We start from the raw sequence: 22,506 nt of genomic DNA on the forward strand, positions 1-22,506 counted from the left end.
AGGTGCACTAACTGATTTAGCTGGGAAAACAACATTTCCAAGGAATAAGCAGATTATAAATGGAATAGGATACAGTTAGGCTCTTGGCGTGCAGCAGCCGAGCAGGACGAGAAATGGAAGGTGCTTTTGAGGGTGCACCCTAAGTGATTGCTTTTCAAACAAGGACCTTAGTACACTTTGCAACTACAACCTGGCAAGACAGCCTTGCTCGGCCCCCTTCTCCCTCCCACTTCACTTAGACAATGGGACGTCGCCGGCTGCTGCTCTGGAAAGACAGCTATTAGTTGAATTCAGGGGTGCAACGATGCCAGATTCATAAAGATTGTTGCATAAGTGCTTCTATGGCAGAAAGCAGTAACAAGTGAATGAGAAAAAGGTGAATCCTAGACCTGGCTGCACATGCTTTAGAGTTTGGGTTGAAAGATGTCACTTAAATGCATATGCATGCACGCTCATACATACACACACATGCACACTGTATGACTTTGGTTGTGTTGTGGTCTTGCCAAGTTACCATCTGGCCGTAAACATTCTGGTCTGCTTTAGGCAATATCCAGATGGTAGAGTGGCTCCCTTTTACTTTTTCCTGCTGGATGTAGCCAGAGGTTCACCACAGAAGATCTGTGATAGAAATATGACTTTTAAGTTATCTAGTGCCGTGCAATTACTGGTCTGTGGACCATGGGGGGGGGGGGGGGGAGGAATTCATTATATCATGTTCTTAGGAATAATTAATGATATCATTAGAATATTGTTGAACAATTAAACAAATGCAAATAATCTGTGAGTACTGTGTCATTAATCTTGTGTAGGGGGGGAGGCGGAGGTGGGTGGGTCAATAAGGGCCTCTGAGTCCTTTGTCTTGCTGGGATGACTGACCATTTGCTGGCCATTGAACCTTGCACTATCAGCAGGGAGCCCTCCCACAGCTGAAATCTCTGCCACCCTCCCTGGTTTCTAAGTTTATTTGTTACTTATATATCGGGTTGCCAGATTTTCCAATTGGAAAATCTGGACCCCTAGACCTGCCCCCAGGCCCTCCCAGTTCCGCCCATCCCTGCCCTGTAATGCTCTAATCCCGCCCCCGATCCTGCCCTCCACCGCCTGCTCTTGTCGGGCAGGTAGGAAGTCCACGCATGCACGGATTTCCTCCCTGCCCAACACAATTTCAGGAGACTTTTCAAAACCCAGACAAAATGCATTGGTCCATCAAGCCCAGTAGCCCGTTCTCACAGTGGCCAATCCAGGTCCCTAGTACCTGGCCAAAACCCAAAGAGTAGCAACATTCCATACCGAATCTCAAAGAATAGCAAGATTCCGGAATCCCAGAGAGTAACAAGATTCTAGAACCCCAAAGAGTGGCAACATTCCATTATCTCAGAGTAAGCAAGATTCCGGAACCCCAAATAGGAGCAACATTCCATGCAGAATCCCCAAAAAGTAGCAAGATTCCAGAACCCCAAAGAGTAGCAACATTCCACGCTACCGATCCAAGGCAAGCAGTGGATTCCCCCATATCTTTCTCAATAACAGACTATAGACTTTTCCTCCAGGAACTTGTCCAAACCTTTCTTAAAACTAGTTGTGCTATTCGCTCTCACCACAACCTCTGGCAACGTGTTCCAGAGCTTAACTATTTTCTGAGTGAAAAAAAATTTCCTCCTATTGGTTTTAAAAGTATTTCCCTGTAACTTCATCGAGTGTCCCCTAGTCTTTGTCATTTTTGACGGAGTGAAAAATCAATCCACTTGTATCCGTTCTACTCCACTCAGGATTTTGTAGACTTCAATCATATTACTGGACTCATTGATGCTTTTTTTAAATATGTATGTACACACTGTCAATCAAAACCAAACAAACCCCACACCCTAATGTTTTTTGTCGTGTCTTCCACAGAACTCAGCCGATTCTTTTGAAATTTAGTGTGTTGTATCCTGAGGGAAGTTGATGTAAATATTTTGCACTGTACCACAACACTACCTTTTGAAAATGAAGTGTGAAATGGCATATCTTGCACAAAAAACTAAAGCCATATAGTAATGTTCAATTAATCATATGTTCGAAGTGTGCTCCATTTGCATGAAGGCACACCTTCAGCCTTGGTCAATGTGTTTGAGACTCATCCTCCTGCTTCAGTACAAGATCGAATTGAGTGTGGTCATCCGCTGCCTGGCTTACAATCCACAGTGCCTGTTGCTCAGATCTTGCGTAGCAGCCCATCAAGACTGTTTTTGGTGCGACCCTTCTGTGGGAACTCTTTCAACAATCGTTGACTGCCGTAACCTTTTAGCAGTACCAAGTTCTTTATCAGAATTCGGTCTTCTGCAGTGAAAACCATTTTGATACAGACTGTTTACAAATTAGCATTTGTTTCTGCATGAATCCAATAGAAACAAAGCATTTTCACAAGGTAGTGCTGTGGTAAAGTGGGAAATATTTACATCATTTTACATCAGCTTCCCTCAGGGTAGGACATATTAAGTGCTCCTTTTAAGGAGGCGTTAGTTTTTCGGCTATAACGCTAGAGCACCTTTGTAAAAGGAGCCCTAAATTTCATAAGCATCAGAGTTCTGTGGAAGGTATAATAAAAAAAACAAAAACCAACAACCCAGGATGTGTATTATGAATTGTATTTCCTTATTTATGAATTGTACCCCTCCTTAGCGTTGGCCACCAGTGACAGCTCCGACGCTCATAGGAATTCTATGTTACCACACAGCTTTGTAAAGGAGGGGGTGTATTTCCTTCTTTAAAAAAACCATTGTGCTACATATCTTAAGATTCTAGCAATTCATATTATAAAAAGGAGAGGCAAGGAATCATTATTCTCCAAAAGGCTCAGGGGGCTCTTGATGTTGCCTTGAAAGCTTATGTGGACTGGAGCTTCCCAGAGTCCATCCCACATTCTGTTCACCCTTTAATTGAGCCTAGATTAGAATTAAACTCAACTTTTTTAAGTAGAAGGTTTTTTTTTTTAACTGAAAAGGATTGCTAAAGAAGATCTGATTTTTCTCCCAGTGAAGATTCAATACCGTCCGAATTCTTTAACCGCTGATCGAATCCACAACAGCTGCTTTGAAGGAACGGCCGGCCCGTTTTAAGAAACCTTGATTACATCTCTCCCCTCGTGGGGCGGCCAACCGGCTCCATGTTCCCCGGACAAGCTGCTCCAGTCCTGGCTTTCCTCCACTGCGGGTATGGAGATGTAGTACAAAGTATCCCGGCGGTGAGCTCAAAAGACGACCTTGGGCAAAGAGCAGCAGCGCGGCAAGGAAGCGGCGGCCCGGGGATGAAGGAGACGCAGTGGGGCAATCGGTGGGTCCCGGTTGCACCAAGGTAAAGGCAACTTCTCTCCCGCATGAAAAGCTAGGACTGGAGGCAGAATGCGGGAAAGTGAACCGAGTTTGGCTCTTCTTCTTGCCAGTACAGGGCTGGGACCCTTTTTCCGAGGAATGCATGACATCCCCCCCCCCCCCCAGGAGAAAAGAGAGCTAGGTGCAGGCAATAGAAGTGGAGAAAAAGACTTCAATAAATGCAAACGAATGCAGCGGCAGAGGCAAAACTCATCCCAAATAGCAGGTTGCAGAGAAAACCAGGAGCTCTTTTCATTTGAGAGCCATGAACACGTGAAAGGGAAGAGTTTCAAATGGAGCTCATGCATATTAACTGGGTCTCTTTAATTGACTTCCCCCCCCAAAAAAAAACCCTGATTCTGTTAATCCAACTCTTCTATTTTGGGGAGACGCCTCTGCCCTAAATTTTGTCAGCATCACTTGGTGGACAGGGCACCATCAGCTTCAAACTTTAGAGATGGACTCTGCCCAGCCTCCTGCCCATTAGCCCTGACTGATGCCGCTGCTGCTCTAAAGGGGTATTCTGACACCACCAAGGCTAGTTAAAAATTTCTCACAGCAGCCCTCTGAAGCACTTCATGGCTCTATTTGGCAGAGTAATATCAACCAAATGCTCTGTCTTATTTGTTTGGACAAATTCCTGGAGGAAAAATCCATAGTCGGTTATTGAGAAAGACATGGGGGAAGCCACTGCTTGCCCTGGATTGGTAGCATGGAATATTACTACTCCTTGGGTTTTGGCCAGGTACTAGTGACCTGGATTGGCCATCGTGAGAACGGGCTACTGGGCTTGATGGACCTTTGCCATCTACCCATGACAGTTCAGAATGGGTTACAAGTTTACATACATATTAGTGTTTATATATAAGGTGTTGGCAAACATGGCAGATGGCAAAACACAACATAATATAACATGGTATGGTGAAACATAGCATGACAAACATTGTATTACAAGCTTGGTTAACATAGCTTGGCAAACCTAGACATACATGGCTTGGCATACATAGTATTATATGTACAAAACATGGCATGGTAGATATAGTATACAAGTGTGGCTAGCCTAGTATGACATGACAGTATGGTGTGTTCCAAAGTAGAATGTAGCGTGGTACACATGAGATGGTAGTGGGAATGTAGCACGGTAGACATAGTGTGGCAATCACAGCTTGAAAGATACAATGTATAGTATAGTACAATGAGAAAGTGACACCCTATGACAAAATGTGGCAAAGCGTTGTCTGAAAAAGCGCAGTGTGATGACAAATAGTAGATAGAACGGTGGGATCTTGCACAGGTGACTTGGGAACAGTGTGGTGGGCAAAGCACATCAGCATTTGAGACCCATGATGGCGAAGGGCTGGTGCTCTTCTTTTTAAGGCTTGGGAATTTGGGTACGTGCATTCAAGGGAAGAGGTGGGTTTTTATTGCTTTCCTGAAAATGCAGTAATCTGCCTCCTATGTGGCCCCCGGCTCTCCACGCGGAACACTGGCTACCTGTCAAAAAACACTGCATATTCAGGGCCCTGGTAATAGCTCATAAAAAATTTCACAACATAACCTCCACCTACATTACATCCAAGCTACACCCCTAACCGCCTGCTCTGAAGCAGAGAGTAGGCATTCCCTGGGAAGGTCCCTCCAGATGGAAACTGCTTGTAAGCGCCTGAACAGATAAGATCACAGAACTCGCAGATGACATTCCGAAGAGCAGTGAAGACCCTCCTCTTCAACTAAACGGATGCCAGCAGACAGACACCTCATTTTATCTATGTCTCATGTCCAGTCATGTCCTTGACTTACTGTTGAATGTTTAATTTCCTGTGTATGTTATTTTTTGTAACCCATTCTGAGCTTCCTGTACAGGATAGAAACTGAAATAAATAAATGAAGTTCAGTAGACCTTCTAATGATCTTATATGAGTAGGTAGCTTGTTCAAAATGTGCAGGAGGTAGTGCATTTAAGATCTTTTTCAGACAGTCTCAAGGTGGAGGTCACATCCCAAGGGTGTGCGTAATAGTGTTTCTTCTTGCAAGTGAAGTGATTGATTTGGGGTGTAGGGTAGTTAGTAGTAGGGTAGCATTTGACAGCAAAATAAAGTGAAATCCTACGGTGAATTTGTAACCACCCTTTTCCCTTTCCCATTTTTCTTCGCAGAATATTTCTTTCAAGATCAGAAACTTAAGAAATACAGAAAGCTCTGAAGCCACGAACCTCTACTGTCTCTCACTCCACTTTGGGTTTAAATGCTGGGTTGCAGCCAAGACTAATAGTATGACATCCTGGTAACCATGCACAGGGTTTGGGGTTCCAATCAAGAGCTAAAGAGGCAGCAGCACGAGAATGGAGATGATACCTATTCAAGAGCAATGTTCTTCCAGGAAGAAGCATCCAGGTGAGGTCAGTATGGGAAGGACATGACTTGAGGCTGCTCATGAACCAGATTAAAGCTACAGCAGCCTTCCACAGTACCAACAGAATATGGTAGTTGAAAGCTTGGAGCAGAACAGGACTTTGACAGAAGAGGTGTTCATTTTGGATTTTCTTTTAGAGGGAATATTTTGCTTAGATCAGGTGTCCCTGTCTTCTTCTAAAACCTGGATCTTTTCCAAACCTCAGTGTTTGATAACAATATGCTATTTTGGCAACCAGTTTTGAGTTCCTCCGAAAACATGTGTTGGCTGGAAAAAGAGGGCTCATGGGAGCTCTAGCTATCTAGATGGAAAAGATGAATTCTAGTTTCCTTCTGAAGACAGAGTACCCAACTCATTTGACAAGGGTCAACTATAGCCGGAAACCAATTGAGGTGGCAGCTGAGTCCACAAAGCCCAACACAACCCACTCCAATGAGGAGGTGTTTGTGCTGCCCACTTTTTCCGCAGCTGCCAAGGTCAGAGTGACCATCACCTTTGTCCTTTTCATTTCATCAGCTTGCTTTAACATCATTGCCCTCTGGACCATCACCCGGAAGTACAGAAAGAGGTCACACATTCGGATCCTGATCTGCAACCTTGCCGTAGCTGACCTCCTGGTGACCTTCATAGTGATGCCCCTCGATGCTATCTGGAACATCACTGTGCAATGGTATGCTGGAGATTTGGTCTGTCGGGTCCTCATGTTCCTCAAGCTAGTGGCCATGTATGCATCAGCATTTGTCACTGTGGTGATCAGTTTGGACCGCCAGTCAGCCATCTTGAACCCACTTGGCATAGGGGATGCCAAAAAGAAGAATAAAATCATGTTGTGTGTGGCCTGGGCACTGAGTGTTCTACTTGCAGTTCCACAGGTAGGTTCCTCCATTCACTGCCCTTTATCTGCCACTAAGCTGGGCACAGCTCCACATGCCAGCAACAGTGCTTTCACTGAGAAGCTGTGCTAATCTCCCATCAAAGTTCTCTGGGGTAGGAGAATATTTAAGGATGGAGACATGGTCAAAAATTTTAAGGCAAGGTACAGAAAATCCTACTCTCCCTCTAACCACAGATATATCTCATGCTGACAGCAAGTAAAACCACTTAATGTTCCAATAGCAATCATTTCCATTGGTCAAATAGTTTGGTATGAGTGTTGTCTTGCATGAGATGCTGATTCTATTTCCAGAGCTTGGTTTCTAATCTTTGGGCTAACAAGGATTAAGGATATTAACAACCACAAAACAATTGGAGCTCCAGTTCTATATTGATTGAGCAAAGCTCTGGATGTATTTTTGGGATTCATTATCTTCTATGAAATCATAGAAAGGATTACTTGTGCCTATGTTTTCTCAGGACTTATTTGTCCAGCATTCTCTCTGTTCACTAGTTCCCTACCTTCAATATTTAGATGCTCCTCCATACAGTATTAAATTTAAACATATATTATGCATCCCCTTAATCCCCTGTCCTCTCCCCCAACTGTGGGTGTTGAACAAAGCTAGGACAATTTCCCATAAAACCAAAGGCAGAAAATAAACAAAATAAAATAACAACAGAGGCAATGTGGCCCTTTCAGTACCAGAAAGACTCGATTTAAATCATGGTTTTCTACAGACTCATACTTGCTGGTATAATCTTAGTAGGTTGGATGAGGCTCTGCAGGTTTTGCGCTGGAGTAGATTCCACTTGGAGGAGATAAGACAACCGGGGCAATACAGTCAGCTGGCAGCTTGCATCTTCCGTCCAGTACCTAGGAATAATTGTCTTGCTAAAGGGTCTGTACTTTTAGAAGATTGTGTTTCTGGGCGATATTGCTATATAGTTTTCTAATCCTCTTTCTTGCGGGGTGGGGTCTCTTCTAGCTCTTCGTGTTCCACGCAGTGAGTCCTTCACAGTCTGCATACTTTATCCAATGCGCCACTGTGGGCAGTTTCCAGGCCCATTGGCAGGAGACCCTTTACAACATGTTCACCTTCTCCTGCCTCTTCCTGTTGCCCCTTCTCATTATGGTGCTCTGCTATACTCGCATCCTGATCGAGATTTCCCGGAAAATGAAGAAAGCTTGTGGTGAGTCCACTTTAACCTGACCTCCCCCCATCTTAGTTTTAGTAGTCTGAATTTTTAAAGCTTGTGCCAGGTGTTTGATAATGAACAAGCTATGTGACCAGAGAATATATTTAAAACATGCAGAGAACATATTTTAAAAAACCCCAACCGCAGCTAGTTACATGGCCTAGAGCAATGCTAAGGTGTTTATTAATCATTTTATACAAAAGTGTTTTGTTTTATATGCTTTTGGAAAACAGTTTTAAGGTTCAATCTACCCACTTTTGTGCAGAAGCAATTTCAGGTTTTCATTTTGCCTTTGTTCCTTTTTGCAGTGTCTTCCAAAGAGATTCATCTCAGACGATCCTCCAACAACATCCCCAAAGCTCGTTTAAGGACACTGAAGATGTCTATGGTCATTGTCTTTACATTCATTGTGTGCTGGACTCCTTACTACCTGCTGGGTATCTGGTACTGGTTTTCTCCGGAGATGCTAACAAGAGAGCGTGTGCCACCCTCCCTCAGCCACATTCTCTTCCTCTTTGGACTCTTTAATGCTTCCTTGGATCCCCTCATCTATGGTCTTTTCACCATCCACTTCCGCAGGGAGATCCGGCGGGTCTGCCGCTGCAGCAAAGGGTCCAAGGAGCTGAACACAGCCTCCATGGCTACTGGATCCTTCCGTGTCTCCACCTCTGTGGTGCCTGTTAAGAAGGTTAGTGGGGCTCAGTATGGACTGGAAGTCACTGGACTCGGTCTCCAACCTGGAAAGTGCGAGCAATGCAGGAGGAAAATGGCAGAGAGCTTCCTATAATCTGTCCCTCTTGCACCAAACAAACCTATAAGCCTCCCACCCCAAAAGGCATAAAGCTGAAGAGACCACCATAATAATAATTTTAAAAATGACCTTTCTGCATAGTAATTCTGTTTATCATACAGGGTAAAAGTAATTGAACTGAAAGAAAATTGTCGTAATTTACACTTTTTCCTCTCATGAAAAGCCTAGTGTTAAGTTCTGCTCTCAACCCAACTGCTGTTCCAAATACCCAAGACTAAGCTCCAACTATTTTCGACCTCCAAACTGTGACAACATGTCACCTCCTTCTAGCAGTAAGCCAACACTGCAAACATTTTCTCTGTTGCAAAGTAAGCCTCATTTCCAGTCAGTTTTATGTATTTACTTAATTATTCAGACGCCTAACCCAAAATGGCCTATTTTAAATTTAGTTTTGTATCTCCCTCATGTAGGGTCAGAAATAAAATATGCAGTCATCTCTCTTTTTATAATTATTTATTTGAAAATCATTAACAAGTAACACACTTGTTATAATAAAACGAAAAGTAACAATACATAAGAGGAAATCGAGTAAAGTAAGTAACAATTAACAATCTTAGACCCCAAAAACCTGGTGGGGAGAAGCCCTGAAATTTAGAAACATAAACTTTCAAGAAAACCATAAAGAAATGGCTTTAACAGGAACAACTCCTCATTTACATTATCACACCCTTTAAACCCTGGAGATCTTCTTCATGTCCAGAAAGCTCTGGAGATGGTCTGGAACAAAAAAAGGTATATTTTGTCCCTAAATGTTTAATGAGGCACTTGCATGGTTATGCCGGTTGAAAAGTGGCACCTAGATCTTTTGTTTCTTGCCTCATTGTTAAAACTAAACTAAACTAAACTAAACTAAACCTTAAGTTTATATACCGCATCATCTCCACAGAAGTAGAGCTCGGCACGGTTTACAAGAACTTAAAAATGAGAAAGGGTAGGAAAAGGTTTACATAAGTTTATAAGTTGAGTGGAAAAAGTAAGGGAAAAAAGAAATTACATGTTAGAGAAGAGCCAGGTTTTTAGTTGCTTGCGGAATAAATAGAGGGAGCTCAGGTTCCGCAGCGGGATGGTAAGGTCATTCCAGAGACCTGTGATTTTGAATAGAAGTGATTTACCCAGTTTACCTGCGTGGAGAATACCATGTAGGGAGGGGAAGGATAGTTTTAATTTATGGGTGGTCCTGATGAAGTCAGGGCACGAGGTGTTGAAGGAAAGTGGGATTAGGGAAGGAAAGATGCCGTGAATAATCTTAAAAGCCAGGCACGAGCATTTGAATTGGATTCTGGAAATCACTGGAAGCCAGTGAAGATTGGCCAGGAGTGGAGAGACGTGGTCAGATTTATATTTTGCAAAAATCAGCTTGGCTGCTGTAATCTGAATAAGCTGGAGTATTTTCCTCCTTTCTTAGGTTGTTTTAGTATCAGGGTAGATCCAAATACATTGTCCAAGAAAAGGAGTATGAGCATTGTGAAAATACAATTTTAGAACAGTGCTGAGATCCTGCTGGAAAACGAATGAAACAAACAAGGTAGCTTTCTCCTCAGTTGTTACTACAGATGTTTCCAGGATTGCTGATATATTCCCCCAGATCAAGAGTTGATTCCGAGGACCTTGAAAAATTTTATTCAATGGAGGAATAGCCTCAGGAGCAAAACTCAATATTTGTAGTAAGTAACAATTCCACTGGGGAAATCTCTAATGACCTCAGGAAATTTAATTCTCAAGTTCAATCTTCTATTATGGTTCTCCAATTGCTCTATCTTTTTATGAATCAGTAATTTATCTTTAATTAGACTTTCAGATACAGATTTTAAGAGCAGTTATCTCTTGATTCACATTGACAAACTTAGCCTCATTATTCGTTTTTAAATCTTCAACAGTCTACCTTGCTTACCAATGACAAAGTTTCCTATGCTGTTTTTTGCACGATACTGTCCATTCTCTGGCGTGTCCTCCAGACATCCAACGAGGTTACTTCTGAGGGGGTCGGAATATTGCCTTCGACTTCTAGTTGACTCTTCGTCACTGTAACTCCTTCCTCCGTCCTGCTCCCCTCTAGCGAGTTGGCTCCTGCAACACTTCGGTATCGGGGCCACTCTGCAACTTGAACGATGCGGCTGCGGGATACGGAGGTACTACCAGGTCAAGAGGCGAGAGGGAACTTTCGGCTCCGGCGTGACGGCCAAGTTCCAGGACGCCAACGCTTGCAAGCCTTGCACTCCCACTATTGGAAGAGTTCTGGCAGCAAAATCCAGCGTAGTCTGGCACATCAGCGTTGAAGAGTCTGCTGGTGGGGGGTCTCGAACAGACTGTGCCTTTGCGCTCTGTAGTGGCAGAGCGCTTGAGGAAAAACAAACAACGATCCGCTAGCAGTGCATCACTCCCGCCGCCATCTTGGACACTCTCCCAAAATCAGCAGAATGAGCACAACCCACTCCACTCAGAAAAGGAGCATTTTTACTCAATCCCAAACTGACTACATAAACAAGAAAAAAACATCATAGGTTACTTTGCTGAAGTAGTCAGTGAAAACTGTAAGGCTGTTTTAGATTCTTTACTTTGTAATTTTTCCATTTGTATTTCTTATCTTTTCATTACTTTTTATTCTTTAATTTTGTTAGGGATGTGCAATTAAAATTTTAATCAAAATGCAGCCCAACTGCAGTCTGAAGTAGATCTGACACCTAATGGCCATAGTGAGAAACCACCCAGTTTCTGCTTCCTGAAGAGGCTACAGGGATGCGCCACATAACGTCCATATTACATTCAGTAAAAGTGGACGTTGTCTTTTGGACTTATTTTCTATTCTAAAACTCTCTCCTCCCCCCTGCGGACCACCAGCACCACCATCATCTACTCTAAACCCCACGCGCTGCTCTCCTCCCTTCTGTACCCAAGATGAATGGCGCCGCTGTCCATCTCCCCGCTCCTCATCCCCTGACTGGCACTTTACTTACCATACACGTGCTGGTGCTGAAAGAGGCTGACACCATTGTTCTACGCTGGGCTGGTGTGGGGCCTTGAGCATCTGTGCAGGTTCAAGATCTTCCGACTCCCACCCTGAGATTCTCATTTGAGAGCCTTAGAGAGGGTGGGAGCTGGAATCAAGCCCCTGTAGTGGTCCAGTGTAGAACAGCGCGTCGCCCTCTTTCAGCACCGGCACGAATATGGTAAGTAAAGTGCCAGTTGAGAGGGGAGGGAGGAGATGGACAGCAGCACTGTTCATATTGGGTATGGAAGGGAAGACAGCAGTGCTGGTGGCCTTAGCACCATAAACATTAACACAAAAGGATGTTGCCTGGAATGACGTTATGCAGAAACCAAAAATAAATAAAAAATATATATAACACTATGAGTAGATGCTCTTGATGCAGGTATTTATTTAAATCCAACATATAAAAATCATCCAGGCTTAATGCAGTGCATACCTGTATTTTATTTATTGTTTGGAGTGAGTAGTATCTCAAGGTGAATTACATTCAGATGCAGTGGGTATATTTCCCTGTATCTGGAGGGCTTACAGTCTAACTTTGTACCCGAGGCAATGAAGGATTAAGTAACTTGCCTACAATCACAAGAAGCAGTGGTGGGATTTGAACTGGGCACCCTTGCATGCCATAATAAACCTAACAGGTGTTTCTGGTTCAAGTAATTTTTTTTATATACCAAGTATGCAGACCAATGATCCATCTTTCCAATAGTGGTGATCTCTTCCTGAGCCTCCATAATCTGTGCATCCCCATCAACCACTGCTAAATAACACTTTACTTGGACAACATATATGATCAGACCAGATGTGTGGCTCAATTTAGCCTGTGCTCATTTTCTGGAATGCTCTTCCGGAGTCTGTTATAGGGGAAAACACCCTCCAGGGATTCAAGACAAAGTTGGACAAGTTCCTGCTAAACTGGAAAGTATGCAGGTGAGGCTGGACTTTGACCGGGGGGCCGTGCGTGAGCGGACTGCTGGGCACGATGGACCACTGGTCTGACCCAGTGCACAGGCAGCTTTAATCTTCATCCAGTAAGGTCTTACTTTGAATACCAACTGATTGGTATATGGTTACTAAGACAACCGTAGTAATCTTAACATTTTAATTAAGGACATAAAAACATTTTACATAGTTTTGTTCTAAATATGGTGGGGTCATGGGAAAAACCAACAGGCCAAATATAGTGCTCTGCACATGGTTGTAAAACCAATTCCACCTTGATCACAAAATGCAGGAAATCTACATGTTTATATACAAAACTCCCAGTCTGTACGTGAAGGAGTTACTGGGAAAATATCTGTAGTCAGGTCTAACATTCACCACAAAAATCAATGTTTGTTTTAGAGACATTTTACTAAGTCCTTTTTGTAAAAACAAAACAAAAAACACAAAAACCCAGAAAAGCCGTCAACTGGAAACTGAATCAATGTATTATACAGTGATCTACATATGAAGATGAGAAGGCATCAGTTAGGATTCATATTCAATCTCCAAAAGGAAAAGCTGTGTTATGAAAGACCTTAACGACGCCTTCTGTCCCTATCAGGGCTCCTGCTCCGTCTGCGTCCTCCCCTGAAAGAGAAACAAGGGTTTACACTCTCATAGACTGATTACCAGTGTCAGGTTCTCCCTTTACCTCTCTAGCCAGGGCTTCTAAGTCAAAGGATAGTTAACAGGGTCAGGTGATTTGCTGGTGTAACTGTAACTCAAAGCTTACAATGGACATTGGTCTGAGGGAACTAATCTGGGAAAGTGACACACTCAGGGTCCTGAAGTGGTATGCAGAGTGACCCCTCCCCCAGCAATACTGGAGGTGCAGGCTTAGAAAAAAATTAGTTATGATCTACATGGAGGATGAAGATCAACCCTGTTAAAAGGATATGAAATGGAGTTGAAGAGGTTAAATGCTACTGGGTGCAGTTTGCTCAACTCATCTTTATTCAATGTGTTCTCACTCTTCATATGCTTTTCTCCTTTTCACTGGCAGAAGCAAGTTTTCATATCCTAGTCACACTGCATACATCTCTCTTACATGCAACTTCAGTGCAAGCTGGAACCATCTTTCCATCTCCCAAACAGCCCCATGTTTCCCATGGTGAAAAGGAAAGCAATAATTTAGGGTCTCACCTTCGTTTTCCTCTTGGAGGTCCCCTGACAAAACACCAGTCTACATTGACCGCCTGTCCCATCAGTTCCTGGCCGTTCAGCCCTTCCATAGCGGCCAGTGCCTCCTTATAGGTTTCATATTCCACTAGGGCATACCCCTGCAAGAGGACAGGGGAGCAGGGAAAAGGAGGCAATGTATTAGGTTTACAAGAATCTTAGAGGAAGTTGCTCCCCTTTGCCTAACACAGTGGGATGTCTTTCCTACCTTCAGATAACCTGTTCTTCTGTCCAAATTCAAGTGGATGTTCTTTATCTCCCCATACTCAGCAAATTTATCGTGTATATCCTCTTCTGTGGCTTCTTCATGCACTCCCGTTACAAACAGAATCCAGCCTTCAACCGCTGTGGCCATACAGATATGAGAAAACCCAAAGTTTTGACACATGCTATGTAACATGCACTCCTTTCCACTCAAAGAAAAGGCTTCTCAAAAATGCATTATGAGAATACGAGAACGTCTGCCATTTCCATCATGGGAGTAACGCTATGGAACAAATTAACTGGACCGATAAGGGCGCTATCTGATATTCAGAAGTTTAAAAAAAATTCTTAAAACTACTTTATTTCTAGAAGCTTTTCAATAAAAGATGCACCGTAATTATTCATTTGTAATTTGAGATGTTTGTATAAGTTTTTGTCTGTTTCATTTTGTGTATGTTACCTTTGTAATGTCGCCTAGGAATATGCGGTTGATACATTTTTTTTCAATAAATAAATAAATAAGGCTGCAGGAGCCATGATGCGTAATGCAGACAAAACAATTTCACTTGACTCTATGGGCCAACTGAATATGAACACCAGGCCAGCCATACATTTTTCCCATAAATTAAAAAAAACAAAAGCATGCACATGTGAATTTCAGGATTCACTTGAGCCCCACGTGTGCTGCATTTATTGCTGTAACACCCAGAAACTATGGTGAGAATTCTTTGAAAATTCTGTTTTAGCTCACATCAAATATATGGGAAAATTCTGTGTGTTTATACCCGACTGATGTGATAAAAATGGCACTTCAGCCTCTATCATGTATGTTTGCTATTCAGCTATTGTTACCTCTTGGGGATTTCTCAAAGTTCTATCCTGGGCCCTTTCATTATTTACTGTCCACTTTCCTGGTGTGGACTCATCTATTTCTATTTTCCAAAGACACAGAGACCTCTTTCCCTTATTAGAAGTTACTCCCTTTTGCCTAATCCAGTGGGTTATCTTTCCTACCTTCAGGTAACCTGTTCTTCTGCATCACATTTGTGACCCTTCTGTACCACAAATGAGCTCCCTGTTTCACAATGAATGCCACAGAAAATCATTCTTCCCTGCCAATATTCCTGTTTCCCACACCACTTTTTAATTTCTTTAGCGCTTTTCTCCAGTTCTGCTAGAACTTGTAAGAAACAAAAAGATGTGGAAGGCTCAGTGGTCGGACAAGGTCTAAGCTGCATTTTTCCCTCAGTCACCAACTGTAAAATACAAAATCTATCCCTAAGACAAGCTGCCATCTCCTCACCAACATACCTGATTCCTCCTGCACTCCCTCAGAACTCAACTGCCTGTTTAATTTTCCGACTCTCATCTCTCCGCTTTTTACACTGACTTCCCACAAAATGCCAATTCAAGTACCCACAGGGCCTAGCATATCCCACCTTGTAACTACTGCACTGCCATGTGGTCAGTAATCATCACCCTACTTCTGGGCGTTTTCCTCACTCATCTCCTGATCTGTGGGATACTGCCACCCCCCCACCCCCCCAGAAATTCATGAGACCATACGGCTAAGCAACTTTAAAGCAAACTGTAAACCCCACTTTTATGATCTACTTTCTTGTTCTGTTGATCGGTCTTGTGAGCTATATTAAAGCACGCTGTAAGTAAATAGATGTGTGTGTGTGTGTATGTATATATCTCCATACTAGGTCCATCTAGCCCAGTATCCTGTCTCCACAGTGGCCAATCCAGGTCACAAGTACCTGGCAAACACCTAAATAGTAGCAACATTCCAAGATACAAATCCCAGGGCAAGAGGTGGCTTTCCCTGTCTGTCTTAATAGCAGACTATTTTTATAAGCGATGCTGCTGAAGGCCTGTCAGGTAAGATTTGCCTCTTTGCCGATGATACCAAAATCTGCAATAGAGTAGACACCCCGGATGGTATGAATAACATGAAGACAGATATAGTGAAGCTTGAGAATGGTCTGAAATTTGGCAGCTAAAATAAGCAAGGTCATGCATTTGGGCTGCAAAAACCCGAGGGAATGGTACAGTTTAGGGGGTGGAGAATTTATGTGCACAACAGAAAAGCAGGACTCGGGTGCAATTGTATGTGATGATCTTAAGGTGGCCAAACAGGTTGAAAAGGTGACAGTGAATCCTAGAAGGATGCTAGAGTGCATAGGAAGAGGTATGGCCAGTAGGAAAAAGGAGGTATTGATGCCCCTGTATAAGACTCTGGTGAAAACTCATTTAGAATATTGAGTACAATTCTGGAGACCGCACTTTCAAAAAGAGATAAAAAGGATGGAATCAGTCCAGAGGAAGGCTACTAAAATGGTGCATGGTCTTCATCATAAAGTTATGAGGACAGACTTAAAGATCTCAATATATATAATTTGGAGGAAAGGGGAGATATGATAGAGATGTTTAAATACCTACGTGATGTAAATGTGCATGAGTCGAGTCTCTTTCATTTGAAAGGAAGCTCTGGAATGAGAGGGCACAGGATGAAGTTAAGAGGCGATAGGCTCAGGAGTAATCAAAGGAAATACTTTTTTACAGAAAGGATGGTAGATGCATGCAACAGTCTTCCAGAAGAGGTGGTAGAGACAGAGACTGTGTCTGAATTCAAGAAAGCGTGGGATAGGCACGTGGGATCTCTTAGAGAGAAGAGGAGATAATGTTTACTGCAGATGGGCAGACTGGATGGGTCATTTGGCCTTTAGCTGCAGTCATGTTTCTAAGGACCTTTCTTCCAGGAACTTGTCCAAACCTTTTTTAAAACCAGCTCTATTAACTGCTGTTACCACATTCTCTGGATTAAGGCACATATAAAATTCTAAAAATATAACCAATGGATTGACAATAAAATTGTAGAAGAAATATTTTTAAAGCAGGTAATAATTAAGCTCTAAAATCTGTTAGGGGGAGGGGTGGGGATCCAAGTTGACTAACAAGGCAAGGTTTGAAAAAGTTCTGGGAAAAAATTCAATATAAAATTATTGGCTAGATAGACTTGGGAGAGCCATTGTTAATTCCTTGGAAATGAACAGTGGAAAATAGATGTACTTTTTGGGACTTGCATGGTACTTCTGACTTGGACTAGCCACTGCTGGAGATAGGCTTCTAGGCTCATCTTCTTAGAGGTTATCAATATCCACAAGCATTTCATATACTTACATCTCTGTGGACCTGGCTCATCTCCATCCTGTTCCACACTATCATAATCCTCACGCACCCGGGCCCTGGAACCTTCATCTGAACAATAAGTATGAACACCCAAATTAATATTTTTATAACATTACTGCTTGCCAATATGCTAGAGCTGCCACAGTGCCAGGTTCAAGTCTCAGCTCAGGTAGCTCAAGTCTTCTGCCACTGGGGCTGAGGATACTGTGGAAGTGGCACTGATTGCTTCAAGACACGGCTATTCCATTCAATACAAAACAGTGACACCTTCCAGTTAGAGTAAGTCTCAAATTTTATCAGATGATAAAAATACAAAACCAAAAAAAAAAACCTGTCAACTTGAAGTTAACAGCAAGAACATTGTGTTTCAAGTTTTATTAAAATCGTTTATCAAGATTTCTAAGCGAGTTACAATAAAAAGATTTTAGGATAAGAAAACTAAATTTGGACATTTGACTAATGGGAAACGCAAGTTTGGAGGTGTGAGATACAATTGCAAAAGAAATGGAGAACATTTAAGGAAAGAACAAAAGGACCAGGGCAAGACAAAATGACTCTTAAGTAAACCCTTAAAGTGGTTGAGATTTTCCTTAAAGCAGTCGATATTTAAGAAAATAGTTGACTTACCGGTACTTTCTTGTTTGCTTAAGTTTTTTTGTTTACTTAAAAAATGTTTGGGGTTGGTTTTTTTTTTTCCAATTCTTTATTCATTTTTCCAACTTACATCAAGTACACAATATTACATCAGGTAAAATTTGTATACAACACTTGAATTTCTTTCTTATATCATCTTAAATACATAAATTTATACCCTCCCCACCCATCCTTCCCACAAATAATTTAATCAAAAATAGCATATAAATATTATATTCTTATCTATTAATTAAATCTTTAATAGAACTTTATACCATCCCCCCTCCCCCTAAATATAAATGTACTTTCAGTAGAAAATGATGTCTAATCATTGCAATAATTTGTCAATGGTCCCCAAATCTTTTTAAAATTATTATAATACCCTTTTTGTATGGCAATTGTTCTTTCCATTTTGTAAATGTGGCACAACGAATTCCACCAGAATGTATAGTTAAGAATATGCAGGTTGAGTACAGAGATGGGAATGAAAACTTGGAGGACAGTGAAGAGATAGTACCAATATAATGTTAAATGGGGAAGATGTGGGACATGATAGAGACTTACAAGATCATGAAGGGCATGGAGAAAGTGGAGAGGAACAGATTCTTCAAACGTTCGAAAACTACAAGAACGAGAGGGCATTCGGAAAAATTAAAAGGGGACAGGTTTAGAACCAATGCTAGGTTCTTCTTCACCCAAAGTGTGGTGGACACCTGGAATGCGCTTCCAGAGGGTGTGATAGGACAGAGTACGGTTTTGGGGTTCAAGAAAGGATTAGATAATTTCCTGAAGGAAAAGGGGATAGAAGGGTATAGAGAGAAGATTACTATACAGGTCCTGGACCTAATGGGCCGCCCGCGTGAGCGGACTGCTGGGTGTGATGGACCTCTGGTTTGACCCAGCAGAAGTACTGCTTATGTCCTTATGTTAAAAAAGGACCGACTAAGATTGAGGTGGTAACAAATCCAAACTGACATAGCCTGAAATATTTAAGAGAGTGCTTGTAAATATAAAATAAACATGCTCACCTGAACCAAATCCTCTTCCTTTCCTCTTCTTGGCTTTCTCCTTCAGCTTGTGAATGCTTTCTGTACAAGCAAAGTTAATATTTAAATAAGTATTTTGCACTAAAGTGAAAAAAAGGTAAATAACTTCTCTAAAAGTATCTTCCCAGAGCCAACTTTAGGCACCAGTAAAGCAAGCACATGTTTGAGCAAGTTTCCAGGAGTGGCACTTCAATAGTGGCACTTCTTAGTGTGCGCTCAGTTTTTTAGCATGCCCTAATATAAGAAATGTAAATAATAATAAGGAAAAGCAGATTAACACATGTAGTTAATTTCTATATGTTAAAGGTCTCTAATGTGCAATAACAAAATTGCAATGCACAGGCATGAGCATTACCTTAGTAAAAGCCATGGAAGTAATGAGGTTGCACAGGGCAGAACTATGAAAGGCACAGAAACTGCTGACGGGGCAAGGCAGGACAGGGAGGGGGTAAAACGTGAACCTTGCGGATTCTACGCATCACAAACACAAGCACTTAAAAATCTGTTTACCTCAATTTTGACAGCTGTGGTTTGTAATTTCAGTTTATTTCTGACAGACCTCTAAATCCCATGGATCTCGCAGACGTCTACCACACCACTTTAAAAAGAAAGCAGCCTTGGCATGGGGTCTGCAGGGATCCTTGCTTTAACTTCCGTGGACCTCACAGATCCTTCTCACCCCATATATCCTCATCTTAACCACCTCAAGTAGCATCCTTGAGGTCCACATGAGTCAAAATGAGGATCTGCAGATGAAGCAAGATCCATGAGGTCCGCAAAAGTAAAAAAATGTGGATCCCTAGGGACCCCACATTACACCCACTTTCTTTTTCAGGCTATGTGCTTTTAGGGGTCCATGTTTTAACTTCTACCCATGCTGGTTTCTTTTCTGTTTGTGGTTGGGACTGCTGATGCTGAATACTGTATGAATTTCCTGCTGTCTCTTCCTAGCTCTCTCCCTTTTGTTGTGACCAGATTTTCTACACACCAGTGCTCAAAATGCCTTCTACCTTGGGGCCCCACAGATCCCATGGAGCTTAGGTGCATGGCCTTAAAAAGAAAGTAGTTGTAGGGAGGGATCAGTGGGGATCCTCGTTTTAACTCTTGCTCACCTCATGGATCTGGCTCACCCCTGAGGTAAGTAGATTTTTAAGGACATGTGGGAGATCCAGAAGGTCCGCATTTTAGGGTTACCATAAGGTTCCAGAAAAAGGAAGCCGGATAGAGACATCCGGGTTTTACTTCCATTGACAGCAATGGAAATTATCAGGCCGGATTGAGGCATCCGAGTTTTACTTTCATTGACAGCAATGGAAATTAACAAGCCCGATTGAGACATCCGGGTTTTACTTCCATTGCTTTTTTTCTGGAGCCATATCGTAAGCCTACCGTGTTTTACCCCCTCCCGGCAGAACAGTAACAGTGGGCAATTGCACAAGGCATAATTATAACTTAGTCTGGTCCTAAATATACATTTCTCCGCCCGTATTCACGGTTTCAGCAATCGTGGTTTCAATTATTATTTAAAAGATGATTGACAGCATTCTGTAAACAACTTGCGGGTTCAGATGCAAAACTACAGTGTTCATGATCACTACACACATTGCACTAGAAACAGCCTTTAAATACAACTAAAAGAAGCTGTTCAGTGAATTATTTTAGAAATGCAGTGTCATTTGCAAGGAGATAATACCTTCTGGTGAACTACTTGTTTATTATCTCTGTCTTTATTTTTACTCCTACTGCTCAGTAACTGTCTTCTAGGTACTTTAGTTAGATTGTGAGCCTTCGGGACAGTAAGGGAATTTCAAGTACCTATTCTTTATTTACCTTATTTTTTTTTGTATCCTTTAATGCATATTTCTCTGTAAACCGCTTCGAACTTAACGGATTTAGCGGTATATAAGAAATAAATTACATTACATTATTCACTGGCTCCTTCCCCCCCCCCCCCCCACCCAAATTACGTCAGCTTGCATAGAGAAAATCGCCGATTCCCGGCACTTTCTTCACCGTGTTTTGCCTCTCCTTCTGGAACAGGCCAGGTCTCCCACCGTGTTATTTGCGGTTTCACCCTATTCACGATGGTGTTTAATAGAAAACAGCGAATAACATATGAAAAAGTTGTTCGCGGTTCTGTTAATCCCCTATCACAGCGAATACGGAGGGAGAAGTGTATAATAAGTAAAAAAAAAAAAACAACCTAGGAGGATCTCCTAGACGAATTCGTCTCTTGATGCAAATTTGGGATCCCTATAGTCCTAGAGCACGAAGTTTGATTCTTAATGAATTACATTGAAGCTTTTGATGCCTTCATGGTATCCCAAAACCTAGCAATCTACCTCGGGGGGGGGGGAGGGGTTAGGGTTGGTCACATAAACATTTTTTGGGTGGAATGATAGTATTTAATAGAATATATGGATTGGAATTTTCCAAAACTTGCGTTCTCTAAATGCGCATTTACTTTCTTCCTTCCGTAAACATGTTTTTTGAACAGAAAGGAAGCCGGGCCTGTTCCCTCCTGAAAAGCCGAACCAGGCCTGAGGTAAGGGGGGGAAGAGGGCGCCTCCCGTTTAGGGTCTCCACCGTGGCCTTAGCCGCTCACCGTCGCCATCCTCGTCCATAGCGAAATCCTCGCCTCCCGCCTCGTGGAGATCCAGCACGTCCGCCATCGCCTCACGAGCCGAACGCGCGAAAAAAAAGATGCGAGAAAAAAAAAAAGCTCCAACGACTTCTGGGCTGCTGACGCGCGAGGAGAGCGGCCGCTGTCGGGATACTGAAGGGCGGAACCGCGGAGAACGCTGGGATACTGAAGGGCGGAACCGCGGAGAACGCTGGGATACTGAAGGGCGGAACCGCGGAGAACGCTGGGATACTGAGGGGCGGATAGCGGTTCAATGGCCAGAGCGCATAGGTGCTGAAGTGATGAATGGGTGATAAAAATGTGACCAAGTGATTCTTTGTAATGCGATAGAAAGCCGAGATATTGGTTGAGTCCTGGCTGCTGGGCGTCAAAATTATTTTATCATTCCTACATTGTTTGAAAATGTTCTTTTTAGCATCTGGTTTTACAGCAGTTGCTAATATTTCTCTCTTCCTCCCTATGCCCAAGTCACTGCTTTCATTTCCCCATGTGCCCCATCTCTTTCCCTCTCATTCACTCCATTTGTCCATCCTGACCCAAGTTCATGCTTCCCTCCCTCCACCTCAGCATCTCTTCCCCCTCGATTCTGTCCCATGCTCCCTCCTTCTGTGTCCCACCCTGACCCAACATGCCCCTTCTTCCTCCCTGTTAAAACTTAACCCTCCTCCCTTCAGTGTCCCAATACACCCCTTGTCATCTTTCCTACCATTCAGTGTACCAAATTCGTGCCTCTCATGGTTGTTTACCTCCTCTGGCTATCTCCAGCAAGGCACACTTTGCAAAGCCACAGCTGCTGGTTCATACACACAGCTTGCAGCTGACCCACCCTTGTATATTCTGTAGGCCAGGCCACACCAGCCATACTTCCCTGGTTTCTTTCAAGTGCTTGATTCCTGATGGTATCCAACCCTTGTGGCCATCATTTGTCCTTATGTGAGCCTTTCCTATGGGGATGGTAAAACACAGACCTGGCACATCTTAAT

General features: G+C 42.7%; 2 protein-coding genes across 2 annotated transcripts; one reads left to right on the forward strand and one right to left on the reverse strand.

The window, feature by feature from the left end:
* Positions 1-3,260: 3,260 nt before the first annotated feature.
* Positions 3,261-9,555, forward strand: LOC117350552 (gonadotropin-releasing hormone II receptor-like). The gene is made up of 4 exons (XM_033924869.1): positions 3,261-3,336; positions 5,509-6,637; positions 7,628-7,832; positions 8,147-9,555. Exons 2-4 carry the CDS (start codon positions 6,071-6,073, stop codon positions 8,623-8,625), a joined length of 1,251 nt encoding a protein of 416 aa, XP_033780760.1. The 5' UTR covers positions 3,261-3,336; positions 5,509-6,070; the 3' UTR covers positions 8,626-9,555.
* A 2,447-nt stretch (positions 9,556-12,002) lies between these two features.
* Positions 12,003-21,657, reverse strand: RBM8A (RNA binding motif protein 8A). The gene is made up of 6 exons (XM_033924870.1): positions 21,485-21,657; positions 18,862-18,921; positions 17,192-17,269; positions 14,010-14,146; positions 13,766-13,902; positions 12,003-13,210 (listed from the first exon to the last, which is right to left on the reverse strand). The coding sequence occupies exons 1-6, from the start codon at positions 21,549-21,551 to the stop codon at positions 13,159-13,161; spliced, it is 531 nt and encodes a 176-aa protein (XP_033780761.1). The 5' UTR covers positions 21,552-21,657; the 3' UTR covers positions 12,003-13,158.
* Positions 21,658-22,506: the final 849 nt, after the last annotated feature.

The sequence above is a fragment of the Geotrypetes seraphini genome, chromosome 16 (genome assembly GCF_902459505.1).
Source record: "Geotrypetes seraphini chromosome 16, aGeoSer1.1, whole genome shotgun sequence".
Lineage (NCBI taxonomy): Eukaryota > Metazoa > Chordata > Amphibia > Gymnophiona > Dermophiidae > Geotrypetes > Geotrypetes seraphini.